Raw genomic sequence first — 16,379 nt, 5'->3', positions numbered from 1 at the left:
TGATGGCACTGGCAGCGTCACAACACAGGATCTGGAGGTGTGTGGAATGGTGATTTCCCTCAGTGGGGCTAACAGTGGAAATACCTGAAGTTCCCACCATATGTCCCCAGTGACCTAAAACCTGAAGAGGGTAAAAAATCCCTCTTGTGCCTATGTCTTAGTCATACCTGCCCCAAGCCTGTGAATCCGCTGCTGTGTTATGCCTCCTAGTCTCCAGAGTGCTGGTATGGGCAGCAACAACACTTGGGACAAGCTTCCATCTACACAGTGCCGTGTGGGCAGCTGGTGTCCTCTGAGGCATCCAGACCGTGTCTGCTCCCCTGCCCGATCTTCTAAGAACTTCCAAAGCCCTGCAGCTCTCTCTCTTTGAGGCCAGACACATCAGGCTTGCGCCATGCTGGAAGACAGGCCAGTTGGCACCTTGGAGTCTTTCGGCAGGTTTCAGGATGGCTTCTGCCTGAGAGGTGAGCGGGGGCGCTCGCCATGACAGGAAGGCCAAGCCGCTCCCGTGCGCAGCCGCTCCGGAGGCACAGCCGCCCGTGAGGTGGCGGCCCCGAGCGCGGGAACCGCCTCAGCGCCCGGGGCACAGGACGGCCAACCCTCCGGCGAGTCCCTCCCGCCAACCGGCTCCGCCCGCCGGCCGAGGGAGCGGCGGCGTCCCGCCCTCCGCGGAGCAGGCGCGGTGCTGCCGGCGTGGCGGCCGCGCTGAGGCGACGCGGCCGTTGAGAGACCCCTGAGGGGACTCCTGAGGCGGCCGTTGGGCGCGCGCTCGCCCCCTCCCTCAGGCGGCGCCTCGCCCAAGGCGGCCGGGCAGCCTCGCGCCCCGCGGCGGCGCGCCCGAGCCCCCGCTAGAGGGCGCTGCGCTCCCCACCCCCCCCGCCCCGCGGGATGGGCCCCGCTGCGGGGAGGGAAGCGGCCCGGGCGCGCATGCGCAGTGCCGGGCGCTAGACGGCAGCGGCGATGGCTCCGCAGTGACGGTTGGATCTAACGGTTGCTATTGACATTGCGGCGCGGATCGGGCGGCGGATCCTGCCCCGCGAGCGGCGCCCGCCCCGCGGCCGCGCAGCCAGGAGCCACCGGCCCCGCGGAGGAGGCCGCGGCGGCGCCGCGGTGATGCGGCCGCGCTGAGGCCCAGGTGCATCCGCCTCCCTCCCCCGCCGCCGGATCGGGCAGCGCGGCCCGGCCCGCCGCCGCCCTGCGCTGGCTTCGCGGTTCCTCCCTGCGGCCGCCGCCATGCCGGGCCGCCGCTGAGGCGCGGCCCGCAGCGGCCGAGGAAGCGTCCGCTCGCGGAGGAGCAGGGCCCGGGGGAGGGCGGCCCGGCATGGCCCGCAGCCTGGAGTAGCGCCGCCGCCGCCTCCCTGCGCTGTGTGGCTGCGGGCGGGCCGAGGCCGCTGCTCGGGAGCGAGGCCCCGCTGGAGGCGGAGGAGGAGCCAGCGCGGCCCCTCTGACAGGGCCGCCGCGGCCTCCGCGCTGCCGCCGCCGCGCGGCTCCAGGTGGCCCCGGACCAAGGTGACACCCGGCCTGCCCCCGCCCCGGGGCCACCTGCCCCCTCGGCCGGCTCGGACTCGGCGCCGCGCTTTCTTCTCACCCCGGAGCCGGCGGCGTGCGAGCGGCTGCGATGAACCCGGTGAATGCCACTGCTCTCTACGTTTCAGCGAGCCGCCTGGTGCTCAACTACGACCCTGGGGATCCCCAGTCCTTTACCGAGATTAACAAGCTCCTGCCCTACTTCAGGCAGTCCCTCTCCTGCTGCGTTTGCGGTGAGGATCTTTCCTTTGTTCCCTGCACAATGAGCCCCCCCGGGCTCGCTTGGCCCCGGCACGGCGGCCGGAGGAAACGCCGCGGTCGGGATCTGCCCCCCGCCCCGCTTCCCGCCCCGAGAGCCGGGCTGTGGAAACTTTGCTCCGGCTGCGGCCGCCGAGCCGCCGCTCCCGCGGAACCTCCCGCCGCCGGGGCGGGGCGGGGGACACCGGGGCCCGGGGGGCGGCGGACCCACGTGGGCCCGGGGCGGGGGGAGCGCCGCGGTGGTTTTGCAAGTTGGGAAAGGTGGAGTGAAAGATATTCTTCGGCTTAGACCTGGCCCCCACCCGCAAAAAACAAACGCGAAGCGGGGGCAATATTGGTCAAAAAGCTGTAAAGGTGCGGGGGTTCTGTATGTGGAATAGCCTGGCAAGCTGTAAAGAAAACGATCTGTTGTTTTTGTTGAGAAGAGTGTGTTTTGGCCCAAACGCAACGCTTTATTATGGTCACGTTATTTCATAAAAGGTAGGGTAGTTATTAGTGGTTATTGGAGTACCCTGGTGTAGTGGAGTTAATTGCCTTAAAAAGTAAGGTAGAAGAGCAAGTGTGGTAAAAGATACTCAATCTACAGAACATAGAGGAAGGGAAATAAGAACAACTTACTTTTTTTTTTCTTTCCCTCCTTGAAATGCAAAGAACAAATAGTAATTCAAATTGGAAGCCAGGAATTTTAAGCGCATGGAAACAATGTTAAGATTTTTTTTTTTTTTTTTTGTACGTAGCAGGTAATTGTCCAATGAAAATAATTACCATAAAAACCAAATTGGCTGCAAGTCTGCTAGGATTTCCCTGAAAAAAAAAAAAAAGGCATTCTGCATTTTTGTGGGCAAAGGCAGACATCCGGAATTTCAGCGTGAGGGTCTGGGGAACGGGGAAGGAACTGCATTCTGCTGTGTTTATGAAGTGGGGGCACGTGTCTGTTCCTGGTAGGAAGCTCTGAAATAAGCTGTCAGCCTTTCTTGAACTTCCTTTGAAGCCTCTGTCAGCGTTGGGAGAGGGAGTCCAAACTTGTTAGACATCTAGGTTCGTTAATTTTGTTAATTCTCCCTTTTTTTTTCCTCTGGTAGTTTTTTAAGTCCTGGCCCTGTGTGTGTTTGTATTTTCTTATCAGAGTGGACATATGTCCACGCTGTTTGCATATGTTTATCTTTACCAACGTGTGTGGTCACACTACTATTTAATTGAATTCCTGGGGTTTATAAACTTAAATATTGTATTTATTTACAGGATCAAGATCTGAACTGTTGAGGCTGCTAGAGTAGTGTTGGATGCTTCCTATCCTGGAGCTTGGCTCCTCCCACTTAAAGTCTTAGAAAATAGAGATCTGTTTGTGCTGGGAAAGAGGGAGCCTGTTCCCAGGATCACTGCATCGTCATTTCCTGAAATCATTTGTCTAAGGTTTTTTTTTTTTCCCCCTCCCATAATCCCGATGTCAATGTCTTTGCACCTTTGCTCTTTATCTCATGCTTATCATCTGAGGCCCTGTTAATTCCAATCTCTAACTGTACCTTTTTCCCACAAATCCTTCTTGCTTGGGTCAGTCATCAGATCGCTTGCCTAAAAATATGCTAATATTTGTCGGATTTTTTTTTTTTGTAAATAAGATACTTAGATAGAGACTACATGCTTCTAACTGCTCTGCTGTCTGGCCACTCCACTTTAAGACCAGTCCTCTGAAATATGTTCTTTGTTCTCCTTGCCTTGAGTTCTTCCCTTCTTGGCCTTTTGCAATCTTATTTTTACACTCTGTGCTATTGAAATCGTCTATCTATAACTTGTCCCTGCCCAAATTCCTGAGCTGTTTTCCCCCTCTTCAGATTTTCTTGCTTGGCTTTTCTCTCACTCTCAGTTTGGTGGAGCAGACCACACTTTTTAGCTTAGTGATTTGCACTTACCTGGATATTCCTACTTCCAGACTACTACTTTGATGGTTCTGTTTGCCCTCTTCATCCCTTATTTTCTTTGAACGTGAAAGTTATTGTTTTGGCTTATGTATATTTTTCTACTGTGGCCAGCTTTCAGATAACTGTAGCTGCTGTTTGTCTCAAATATTTTGTCTCTGAGTGATTTCCAGGCATTATCGCTGTGTGTTGAGCTGCTGTTTGTGGCGTGGCAGCGTACAGAGGCCTCAGTAAATACCAGCCTCTTTGTGAAGCCGTACAGTAAAATGCAGTTTCTGTCCTACAGACTTAGTAAAGCATCTTTCTTGAAGCTGCCGGCAGTTAGTAATGGGAGGGCGGTCCTGCCCGAACCAAAACTGTCCGCTCTGGTGTTGACCAGCAGTCATAAATTTCCAGCTCACACTGGTAAAAAGGCAAATCAACATTCTTGTTTGCTTTTTGTGCTGTTAGGACCTTCTGCATATTTAAGGTAATTTAAAGCCTATCCAAGTGTCAAAACCTTCTTAACTTTAGTGGTATAAAAGGTAAAGTTTAAGTACTGAAAAGAAGATTACTTTGTGAGCTGTTGTGATCACAAGAGTGAGTGCCGTGACCACCCAAAACTTCACAGTGTGGTGTTTTGCTGCATGAATTATTAGTAATGCTCTACACTTGGTTAAAGTCACAAGTGTTGTTCTTCTAGGACTCCCCTTGGTAAATTACTCCCCAAATTAGTGTTCCTTAAGTCATCGGCCTTTCCTGAGTATTTAATCTCTCTGAATTTTGTGATGCTTTCTTACACTGTAGGTATTAATTCCACAGTCAGGACTGTCCCTTTAATTGTAGAGAATTGTTTTTAGAAGAAATCGGTGACAGCTATAAAAACCAACTAACATTATGGTGCTTTCGCTGTTCTCTCAATCCACTAGACATAAGCCAACTCATTTTTCTTTTGATCTGACAGTCTTTTAAACCAGCTCACATAGTAGGCATGGCAGAAGTTTTTGGACCCACATAATTATGAAATTCTAATTAAAGCACTGATTTGAGATTCAGATTGGCACAGAGGCAGTTCCATCAGTAGACAGTCATAATGTAAATACAGTATGGCATTGTTAAGTCAAATAAATCTGTTCTAGGTGGATCTGAGGTCTCTGTTGTGCCTAATGGGTTATAAAGGTTGAATTATGTCGATTATGGTGTGTGTTTCTAGGATTGAAGTGTGATCATGTGAGAGTTTCCTAGGTGGTGGGGTAGGTAATGAATGCATTGTCCTTTTACAGGGATGTATAAGATGATATTTCTTAGGGCTTTTAAAACTTAGAACCTCCCAAGTGTGCATTAGACAAAAGGTATGTGCCTTATGTGTTTTGAGGATGTGAAGTCTGGGTTTCAGTCTCTGGACTAAAGTGATTATTATTAAATTGCATGTTAATGCCACATTAATTTAAAAATTGTTTAGTAGAATTTATGCAACAAAGTTCTGCATTTTAAAAGTACTGCTTATTGGGATGAAAATCCTCTTAAAAGTGGCTTTCTCTGTTTCAAGTACCATGTAGGTTACTGCAAGTCATTCAGAAGTTCTGTTGGCTTTTAAGCATTTTGAAGCATTTTAAGCGTTTTTTTTGAAATGCAGTTAAAGAGGCAGATTGGCAGTCGAATCATCTTAGCTTTTTATCCATGGAAGACTTCATCCTGGATCCTCTGGAAGATATTTAAAAAGTGGGTGAAAGATTGTTATCAGTGATTTAGCATGTGAAAGTGCTTGAAAGGTTTTGTGGCTTCAGGACAGGATGTTTGGCCAGGAACCCAGATGTATCTTGTGCTGTAGAAATACAGAGTAGAGTTCTTGCGTGAACCATCCTGTAATCTAAGTAAGGGGATATGAGACAACATGTGGCTTAGGGGAGATTAAGGGGTGGAAAGGAACAAAGAGACAGTGTGACAGTACTGACCGGCACCTCATACAGCTCCTGGCAAGGGTTTTGACATAGCTCTTGGTAATTTTCGTTAGAGGGTTGAAGGCTAAATGGTAAATTACCATTGTGGAAGCAACTTCCAAGAATGGGGAATGTCATGGATTACCAACAAAAAAAAAAATTGCTTTTCATATTTAAAGACTAGTGTAGGGATGTTATTTCCATCTCCTGCTTATGTAGGAGTATCAACCTTTTTTTTTTTTTTTTTTAAAGTTGTGTACTGTTAATATAAGTTGAGTCTTATGGAACTCATTCTGCTCGCTAGGTTTGAAATTTCTCGATAGTTGGTGGCGTATTGAGTCGTGTAAGATTTTCCATCTTTGTGCCATCCTGTCCATGTTGTTGGACTTGTGAAGGCTCCTGCTCTTCTTCCTCACCCCTCGCTGAGCTGGGTCTCTGTTTTTTCTGGGGTTCTTGTTGCTCCCCCCACGCCACTGCAGACTCCACACCCCTTGTCTCTGCCTCTTGGTGGCGTTATTACTGTACCCTGTACTTTGTCATTGGGAAATAGTGAATTAAACTTTCATAGGAAAATTTCTGCAAGTATCTAGGGGAAGAAACCCCACAAGCAAGTGAACTGTGGCTCTAGGGTAAGCAAAGTCTTTGTTTCGCTGGTGGTATTGAGACAATCTGAGGCATGCCGAAGTTATGTGGTGACCTTCGGGGAAGAGAAGATAGTTGGGTAACACCTAAACAGATTTAAACTTTCTAGAAAATTTGATTTCTGGTCACAGAGATGGAAGAAGGCAGAATAAACAAATTAGCACTACTGCTAAAACTTTTCTGTTTGGGATGTGAGCCATGACTAAGTGAGTTAAGCCTGGATATCAGAGCTTTCAAGTGAAAAAGCACGTTTAAGCTTTGTGATGGAAAAGTTTAGCCTAGAACTCTCACTCCTTGTCCGTTCTCCCTAGATTAAGGAAAGTGAAGGCTGATTCATGAGCCATGCTGACAGATCAGTTGCCTTTTGTGTTTGAAAAATAATCTAGATTGGTGGTCTTTTTTTCATTGACATTTTCTTCTTTCCTTGATTTTCAATGATTGGTAGTTTTTAGATCATATTTTCCCCTTAAAAGTTACATGAATGGTTGCCAAAATACTTGCAATTTTCTGAAGAATGTGCACAATAACCAGAAAAAACAACCATTGGGGAGCATGGACTACAGGACTAAGTACCTGTCAAATAGTTTCTGCTGCAAGTATTCTTTTTCTTCTTGTTTTGGAGACAACCAGCGTGGGCAGCTGTCTATAAAATGCCCACTTGCACATTTCTCAATACACCAGTTTTTAGCCAAGAACATGCTGGTTGATTTCTCTTCCTCTTAAAAACCCTTTACTTAAATTCACTGTTTCCCTTTCCTGTTGTTAAATCCGGTGCGTGACTCCTGGCAGAACTGCTTTTTCAAGGTTGTCTGCATTGTACTGCATGTGTTTTCATAACATAAAGTTCTACTGGTTGAATTTAAATTGGTTTCTAAACTAAAAATACCCCTCTGTCCTAGAACCAAGTTGAGGAGTAGGAAGAGTTGGAGTTGTGAGGAAGAGATTGTTTGCATCTCATATATGACCTGAGAAATAACACCCAGCACAAGCTTTGGTGAGCACTGTGCTTTGCAGACAGTGAGGATTTTCCTGCTCTGCCCAGGAATTCCCTTTGAAGTCTTTCCGTGATGTCATTTGTTATTCTGTGTCTCCGCAGCCCGGCGGTCACTGCTCGGCTCGGGGTTTTGCTCCTTCAGGGGTGGCCTTGGAGAGCACAGATTGTTTGAAGATGGCCGGTTAATCTTGGTGGCGTGAGCGTTTTTTGTTTGGTGGGAAAACATAGTTTTTGTTACTTTTTTGTTTGCTCGGATTGTGAGCAACTTCATCTACAAATTTTCAAAGCAAGTTTTAACTCTTTTGAGTGTTTATGCTGCATAGAAACATGTTAAAATAATCTTACACCTATGGGAGAAAAGTTAACTTTGCCATTCAAAGCCTCTTAAAATACACCAATCTTGGCTTTTGGGAAACATCCCGACATGAATATGTTACACTGGATGGTGAAAAGTATGCATTTCTATATATTTTTAAAGCCAAAGTTTGATCTTTGCCACCTAGTCTGTTAAAAGTATATTACAGAATCTTTCCAGTCAGTGATGTTCTTTGTAAACACAAAGACTTTCAAACAAATATAATTTTGACATAGGACTTGGTAAAATACGTTGTGTTGCTTATTGTGTAGGGGTGCAGTCGGAGAACAGAGCAGTCCCTTCTACAATGCCATTTGTTGTTGTATTTTTTTCTTTGACCTTTAGCTGAAGAGGTTGACTGTATGTCTACAAATATGCAGAAAAATAATCTAACTGCTTTCTTATCATGGTCAATTTGGGTTCTCACGACGTTCAGAGAAAAACAGTGCAGTTTTTCTTTTCCCAGAGAGTTACACAATCATTGATTCTTCAGTTGTGACCATCCCTATATGAGGGTGATGATTTCTGTAGCTAATTTTTCTTAGTTTTTTGTTGATGGAGGATGCTCAGAAATACTCAGCAGCCAGCAGAACAGTTTCTCTGATAAAATCTTGAAATAAGGTGGTTGTGGGGTTTTGGTTTTGTTTTGTTTTAATATGTTTTGTGTGTCTCCCATGTTTCTGTTTCACCTGATAGAGAATCTGTTGATGCTTGTGAGTGTCTATGGACAAATCCCAGTGGCACTGTTGCAGTTGTGGTGATTTAAGAGCAACACGGTATTTTCAGGACAAAATACTATCATTTAGTTCACAGATAAACTCTTGTCCCTTGCACTAATCTCTCTTGATTAGTTTCTCTGGTTTTGAGTGTATTAAGTTATCTTCTTTCTTAGTAAATATGCAGATCTTGCGCCCATATCAAACAGATCTTACACATTTGTTTTATTTTTCTGCAGATGGTTAACAGACCTTTTCACTACTCATCATATGCCTGTCTATCATCAAGCAGGGTTTTTTTAATCAAACTCTGAAAATGCTGCTGCTTTTACGCTCACGTTTTGCTTTGAAACCTCATTGAGGTGCTTATTCCTCAGTCAGATGTAGCTGATAATTTCTTAGCTGAAGAGCCGCTGTGGGGGGAGCAAACCTTGTCCTTCCAGAGGCTGTTCCAGCTATCGAGTGCTGTCACTGCTGGGTAAGACTTGGCTCCCTCTATCAGGAGGTAATTAATATTAAGTGTAACATAGAAGTATACACGTGCTTCATCACGCTGATGATAGCTTCGTGGTTTATTATAATTTGCTAGATGAATAGAGCTGTAGAATTTCTATTCGACGCATCCAAAGTTCACAGCAGCTTTTTGTAAGACTTGATTTAAAAATTCCATCTCGGTCACTGTAATGTTTGATGTTAACAGCTGAACTGGCGCAGGTGAGGTTCCTTCTCCCCTTCACTGAGAAGACAGACTTGCAGCACATTTGCTGCTTATACACACCTACCATAGCAATTGGTTCCCAATTCTTCCCCTCCCTGTGGTCTCTGAGATACAATTTGCAGATGCTTCCCCTCTTCCTGCAGCTGTGAAATGATGCTCATTAAGGAACACAATAGGAAGTATTCCTTGTGGTTTAAATGATCTCTCTGCTGGTAGCAGCCTTTCCAGGACAGCTGTCATGTTTTGTAAATAATATATTAAAAATATTTCCTCTGTCTATGTGGCTTATTAATTGTAAATGCTCATATTAATGTAGATGTTTAGTAAACCTTTCTGAAAGTAGGATGTTGGAGGCTTTGTAAGAATGCGATTTTGCTTCTTGGTGCTTCTATATGGCCCTTGCTAAAGAGGGTGAGAAAAGATGAGACAAAGTTTAGTATCAAGCTATTTGGGGCAGTAAAAACAAAGGCCCGCACTGAGTAATTGTGGAAGGATCTTATGCAGATGAATGACTGCACAATAAAATGTCAAATTAACTTTAGCTTAGATAAATATTAAATTGTAAACATGGAAAAATATTAACTTGTCAGAACCCACCATTTTTATATCTTGCAGACCTATATAAATATGTAAATATATAGAAGGGCTTATCACTAATAGCTACCAGTCTTGCAACAGAAGATCCCATGAGAATATCGGCTCGGTATTGACAATCAAAAAAGCAAAGCAAATGCTAAAGATCAGGACCAAAATAGAAAATAAAGTGGAGAACTGTATTGTTATGGCACTGTATAAAGCTGAATCCATCCGAGACAGGAACTTTGACTGAAGGATGAATATTGAGTGAGATACGAGCTCAGGCTGAACACGTTCCCGCAGCTCGTGTCTCTCCCATGGAGGTTGCCCGGCTTGTACTGGGAGCAGAACTGGCTCTGTTCTTCCTGCAGGGAGAGCATGGGAAGTGTTTTGTCTGCACGTCTGTTTTTTTTCCTCAAAGCTTCTGGAAATGTTAATTTTTCAGTATCCTCTTTTAGCATTCGTACCCACTCAGCAGCTTCAGCCAAATCTATTTTGGGAGAAACAAATGCACAGTTGGTGATGACTTTTTTTTAATCGAAAGTTAAATTGGCATATTGTTTATTTGGTCCCGTCTCTGAAGTGTTTCAGTGCTTCATAATCTGTAAAGCATCGATCATCATAACTCTTTCTGCTGAAGGACATGGCTTCTGAGACTAAGCTGATGTGATTTAAAGCTTGGTTTTGGTTTTCCCCATGGGGGTTAGGGAGTGTTCTCGCAAAATCAGATCCATTCTTAGGACCATCATGTACATCTCTGCCTGCATTGCTGTTTAAATACTGTCATCTAAAGGGAACTTGGAAAAAAATGCCACTGCAGGTTGGATTCTGGGACTTATGTTCCATCTGTTGGCTTTAAATCTTCCCTTCTCATTATTTGAATTGTGTAGATGTGTGCCACCTGCCAGCTTTCTAAACAATTATATTTTCTGTCAATTTCTTAAAAAAATACTACCTAATGATGACTTCAGCACTGACTCTTGTTGCTCAAAAACCAGTTTAGATGAAGCCACTTTTCTGAAAGCCACCTGAGGTTGGAGCAGCCTCTTCCCAAAGAGGCACCAGCAAATTCACATTGCAAAGGAAAAGTGGGGTTGTGTGGTCACCAGTAGAATTCAAGAGTGTGGAAAAATCACTGTGCTAATGCAAAGTTCCCGTTTAAACACACACAAAAAGTTGCATTTTCAAAAGTAGTTCAAATAGTGAAAGGAACGGAGGGTTAGGTTAGGAAAGGGGCTGAACATTTTGGTGAAAGCTACAGAGTAGGGGACACGTTGGATATTTTAAGTGCTGCTCCAGCCAAGGGTTATATACGTATAGTACGTCCTGCTCTTCCACCTGAGGGCTTGGATTCGCGACTAAGGTAATACCAGCTGGAAAGGCTGGGTTTATTCCATAGGTGCTAACAGCCCACTCAGCTAGGTCCAGTTAATTACATCCCCTCAAAGCACTGTTTCAAGAATCACTTACAGAAGGTCCATGGGATTAAAATTTTCTCTTTGGAAAATCTGGGTGAGAAATCCCTGATGGTTGTAACTCATCCAACAAAGGTTCCGTATGGGAGAGAGGTCGGAGCAAGGCTGAAAATCTGCTTGGAAAGGAGGGGAACCTGTTTCTGTAGATGACTGTAGGTACTCTGAAATTTAGTTTAGGTGTTAGAATAACTTCCTGGCTTAGAACTGGCTAAAATAGCAAAGCAATACCGGCATTTTCTGGATATAGTTGCTAGTTGGATTATTTCTATACAGAATTTCAGTTACCTCTGTTCTTTCATATTTTTTCCTTAGGCATTACTTGGTTGGTTCCTAAGAAAAACCAAAACATTCTTGCAGGGTTTTACAGTTCAGAGATGTGGGGATGTCCACAGATAGTACCGGGTGTGCGAAACGTCCTGCGCTCTCAGGGTGTTCATTCCTTTAGCAACTGAGCTTTATCAGTTTCTTTATTAACAGTAAGATCTCAGAAAATCCTTTCTTCTGACTTCTCCCCTCCTGCCCAGGACTGGAGCTGTTGTTGACACTTTGGAGTATTTCAGCATCACTGTTTTAAGTATTATTTCACTCTTTTAAGTATTATTTAATTATTATTTCAAGTATTATTTCAATAAGACGTGTCTGAGAATTGGAAAACCAGGAGCCACCACTCCCCAGGATATCTTCATAGTCACCCTGTTGCATCTTGTGGGTTGGCGCAGGAGTAAGCTGTTAGAGAGCAACATAATCTAGTATTTTTTTAATATTCAAATAGATTACTAGGTGTTTTATTCAGTGTTTATAAGAATTAATGGGATCCATTTAACTGTTTTTGTTGCCTGCAAAGTTAAAAACTTGGATGGTTTATTCATGGCATTGGCTGTGACAAGGCTAGGTTCTATTTTTAGTCCCAGCTAAATGAAAAGTAAAACAAAGTCTGCTGTGTCTTCTTTCCTTTGGGGGCTGACATTCCTTTTAGACTTCCCCTCTGCTGCCTTGCCATTTGTTTCCACTAATTTCATTAGCATCTCGGCAGTAGCTCCTCGTGGAGTTTATTGTTGCACTTTTGGAAAATTCATAGAAATCTTTTGTGTTTTGGAAGTTTCAGTGGCAGGAGCTGCTGAAGGGAGCAAGGGGATGACTGGGGTTTTAGTTGAGAGCACCCTAAAGGCTGCAGCAGCACAAGTTATGGCGCGATGGTTTTATTCCGTGTTCTTTTAATGTTGTTTTAAAAGCAGATATTGCAGCTGTGACAATTTTTACAGGATGTTGTTTGGATGGTACGTTTTCTTGTGACTTACTGAACTTATTCAGGCAATATTTTTGATAGCACATAAAAATCATCTCATACTAGCCCGGAAACCTGCCTTGAGTTCATTGTAATCTTTCTCCTTCTTTTTTCCGTAGGAAATTTGCTACAAGACCCTATCGCTCCTACCAACTCCACATGTCAGCATTATGTCTGCAAAACTTGTAAAGGCAAGAAGATGATGATGAAACCGTCATGTAGCTGGTGCAAGGACTATGAACAGTTTGAGGAGAACAAGCAGCTGAGCATCTTAGTGAACTGCTATAAGAAACTCTGCGAGTACATAACGCAGACTCCACTGGCACGAGATATTATCCAGGCAGTCGATTGTTCCGCGGATCTTTTAGCTTTGCTCAAAGATGGATCGCCGCTCCATGAAGAGACAGAAAAACCTTCCGATACAGCCTTGGCTTTGTGTTTGACACATTCCCCAGTACCTTCAACCTCAGAACTCACAACCGATCCTCCGGCTGGTTTTACATCGCTACCTGAAAGCACACACAACATCGATATCAGAGGTTCTGTTATCAACGGGTTGCCCAATTGTAATGGGCTTTCGGTAGATAAACTTGGAGTGAATATTCCCTCTCCAGAGCACGCGAACACCATTGATGTCTGTAGCACTGGCGAGTACATCAAGACGGAAGATCTGCCGAGCAGCCTGCAGCCCGTGTGCGACACCGTTTCCACGAGTGACTTGTGCACGACGGGCATTGACATCTGCAGCTTCAGTGAAGACATCAAACCGGGTGGCTCGCTTCTCCTGAGCGTTGAGGAGGTCCTCCGGAGCTTAGAGACCGTGTCGAATACTGAAGTCTGTGATTCTAATTTGCAGCCCAGCTTGGAAGCGAACATGACTAACGGCCCTTTCCTGCAGCTCTCTCCCCCACCTCTCAGCCATAACATTTTCATGTCCACAGATGCTTCTCCTCACGGAATCTCCTGCACCGCAGCGACGCCCAAGGTGGTTAAGTTAAACAGAAAGCGATCTCGGTCAGAAAGTGACAGTGAAAAGGTTCAACCTCTACCCATTTCCAGCATCATCTGTGGCCCAACATTGGGAGCGTCAGCTCCCGTAACAGTGAAACAGGAAAATAAAATGTCTTTGCAGCCTATTGCGACTGTACCTAACGGAGGCACTACCCCCAAAATCAGTAAAACTGTGCTCCTGTCTAACAAAAGCATGAAAAAGAATTTAGACCATGCCCCTAAGAAATCTCACCCAAAAGCCAAACCAGGGGTGCTGAAAACAAAAGACAAAGCGAAGGAGAAAGTTCCTAGCAGTAACGTTATGCCAGGAAGCCCAACAAAAACTGTGTACAAAAAGCCCCAAGAAAAGAAAGGGTGTAAATGTGGTCGTGCCACCCAAAATCCAAGTGTTCTTACCTGCCGTGGCCAACGCTGCCCTTGCTACTCGAACCGCAAAGCCTGCCTTGACTGCATATGCCGTGGCTGCCAAAACTCCTACATGGCTAACGGGGAGAAGAAGCTGGAGGCGTTTGCAGTGCCAGAAAAGGCCTTGGAGCAGACTCGGCTGACTTTGGGCATTAACGTGACGAGCATTGCGGTGCGCAATGCCAGCACGAGCACCAGTGTAATCAATGTGACAGGGTCACCAGTAACGACGTTTTTAGCTGCCAGTACACACGATGATAAAAGTTTGGATGAAGCTATAGACATGAGATATGACTGTTGAGTCTTTTCTTTTCCCTGCCATCCGTAGGGGAACTGCTACAGGTTTACGGCAGCTATGGTTCTGTTTAACTTGCTGGAGCTCCTGCGTTTAGATCACTTGTATCAAGTGTTTTTCATTGCTATGTTATGTGTATTAGTGTCTGGGAAATAGTTGCAGATAATGGAGGAGTTACCCTAAAACTGTTTTTAGTTCTTACAGCACCTCATAGTTTGAGATCAATTGCTGATGTAAATGATTTTATCACAAGATCTTTGGCAAAGATTATATTAACCTCATTGTACTTGGTCATGCTTTGTGCTCAGTCAAAGCTGCTGCGTAAGTGTAGAGAAGTGGTACCTAGTTAGTCCATCTAAACCGTGCTAGGTTATGGCGTAGAAAAAGAATTCTCCATTAGTTACAGACACCATTACTGGAAAATCACATAATATTCCTGTAGGAAATGCAGCATTGAGTCTGAAAAGGGCAGATAATGCCTGACTGTGAGAATTGGCTATCTCCTCTATGGAACAGCTTAAAAAAAAATAATTCATAAATACCTTGAGAAAGCAAATAGCCCAAAGAGCAGCTCAGTCTCCAGGCAAGGGCCAGGAATATCAGTCGCTGAGACATGAGCGTGGAACTGCTGCCTCAGATACCGTGTCCCCGGTAACACCACCGCTCTTTTTGTTGGTTTTTCGGCAGTTCGTGTTCCTGACCCGTTCTGCCCTCTGTGCCAGCCTCGCTTGTTTGGCATGTGACTCTTTTGGCTGGGGCAAGAAAACTACTTGTACACAAAGAAACCTCAGGTGTTATTAGCACTATTATCTCCTTTTCTCCTCCTCCCCTTTTTTTTTTTTTGGAGCTCCTGCTGATTTTCCTGCTGTTGCTTCTACAGAAGAGCGGGGATTTTGTGGGTTGTGGAGAGACCCCATGGCCGATCCCACAGCAGTTATCAATCACCACTGGGGGTGTTCGATGAAGTTTGTACCCCAGCCCTGTCCCCTCAAGGGTGATTCTTTATTTCCAGCTGGGGCCAAGGATCAGTTGTAAGGTCCAATATATTCTGGATGTTTGTTAGAATAAGCCGTGTAATTCACTCCTCCCAGAATCCAGCTCATTCTTTTCTAATACATTGGAAGTAGCTTTTGAAGGTTAGCGCCTTTCAACCTCCCTAAAATGGAAAAATAACACTAAGTTGTCAAAGAGCTCCTCTCAGAAAGTGTTAAAATGAAAGCACCTTTGTAGGAATTCAGCTTCATGCAAAAATGGTTCATTTTGGCGTAAGTCCTAAATAAGAGTCGAAGCAGAAGAACGTAGCCTTGCATTTCGGGCTTCATTGGCAGCCTGAAAAAGTCAGATTACTTTGTGAAAGCAGAAATTTCTCCTCCTTGAATGAGACAGCAGAAATTCACCGTGGGCCGACTAGAACACAAACCATCACCCTCTCATTGCAAAGGCAGTTCCTGTTCCGACAGCGTGTTCAACAGGACGTGAAGGTTTTTGAGTCCCTTTCCCTCTTCCATCTCTCCCTCTCCTCGCCCCGCGAACCCGCCGCGCTTTCCGCCCTGACGTTTGCTGTGTTTTGATTTGGCACAAAGCATGTACAATGATGGTTCCTCACCTAAGAAATAAGCAAAACCCTTTGGACACAAATGACACCTCCTTTTGTTTTGTAGTGTACCATGGTGTCATCTTCTGTGAATGTGGTCAGATCTTTTTGTTGGTTTTGGTTTGTTTCTCCCCCCGTCTTTTTTGTGGGGTGGGTATAGGGTGGGGGGTTAAAGCCATAGGAAGAAAAATGTGATGTACGTGTCCAGTCTGTACTTTTTTGTTTTTGTTTTGCAAGAAGAGTTGAAAAATATTTTTGATAATGAGTAAATGGTGGAAAATGCTTCTTAGTATTCTTGTCTTTATTTGCCAACCCAAGTACCGAAGATCTGTGTTTTTTAGCCCTCATGAGATTTACCGATGTCCTATTAAAATGTATTTAGTTAAACTTGTATGTGATTTTTGTGTTGACCCAGAAGGATCCTACCATTTTCTAATTTGGTGGTTTGATCGTGACCTACTACTGTAAATCTGTTTATTAGTCCACTATGTGTAAGCAAAGTAGCCAAACCAGAGTCTGATTTATGGGGAGGAAACTGCACAGCATGGGTTGTTTGGGAATGCTTTTGCAGAGCTGTTAAGTTTTGCTGAGATTGTTGATGGTACATTTCTTAGGACTTTCATTAAATTAAATACATAGAACCTTTGCTCCAGAAATGTGGGAGTACTTAGAATCTTTACTATCACACCGCTG

At 45.0% G+C, this 16,379-nt stretch overlaps 2 protein-coding genes across 3 annotated transcripts in view; one reads left to right on the top strand and one right to left on the bottom strand.

Moving 5' to 3' along the window:
- PCCB (propionyl-CoA carboxylase subunit beta) overlaps nt 1-1,765 on the bottom strand; it is a 36,229-nt gene extending 34,464 nt beyond the window's left edge. Inside the window, exons 1-2 of one of the 2 annotated variants that reach the window (XM_065073107.1) lie at nt 1,589-1,729; nt 168-397 (exon numbers count right to left, since the gene is read on the bottom strand). The gene's annotated coding sequence lies outside the window, so the exon portion shown is untranslated. Of the gene's footprint in view, nt 1-167; nt 398-1,588 lie in introns of both variants that reach the window. The other variant, XM_065073108.1, reaches the window with a different exon arrangement.
- On the top strand, nt 1,538-16,073 carry MSL2 (MSL complex subunit 2). The gene is made up of 2 exons (XM_005501591.4): nt 1,538-1,760; nt 12,501-16,073. Exons 1-2 carry the CDS (start codon nt 1,619-1,621, stop codon nt 14,096-14,098), a joined length of 1,740 nt encoding a protein of 579 aa, XP_005501648.2. The 5' UTR covers nt 1,538-1,618; the 3' UTR covers nt 14,099-16,073.
- The last annotated feature ends 306 nt before the right edge of the window (nt 16,074-16,379 follow it).

Source organism: Columba livia, chromosome 9 (genome assembly GCF_036013475.1).
Source record: "Columba livia isolate bColLiv1 breed racing homer chromosome 9, bColLiv1.pat.W.v2, whole genome shotgun sequence".
In the NCBI taxonomy this organism is placed as follows: domain Eukaryota; kingdom Metazoa; phylum Chordata; class Aves; order Columbiformes; family Columbidae; genus Columba; species Columba livia.
This window is presented reverse-complemented; position numbering and strand designations above follow the sequence as displayed.

Excerpts from the sequence above, each read along its gene's own strand:
- MSL2 (XM_005501591.4), top strand. The coding sequence starts at position 1,619 with ATGAACCCGGTGAATGCCACTGCTCTCTACGTTTCAGCGAGCCGCCTG. Across the intron at positions 1,761-12,500 it reads CCTCTCCTGCTGCGTTTGCG|GAAATTTGCTACAAGACCCT; the intron begins GTGAGGATCTTT and ends TTTTTTCCGTAG.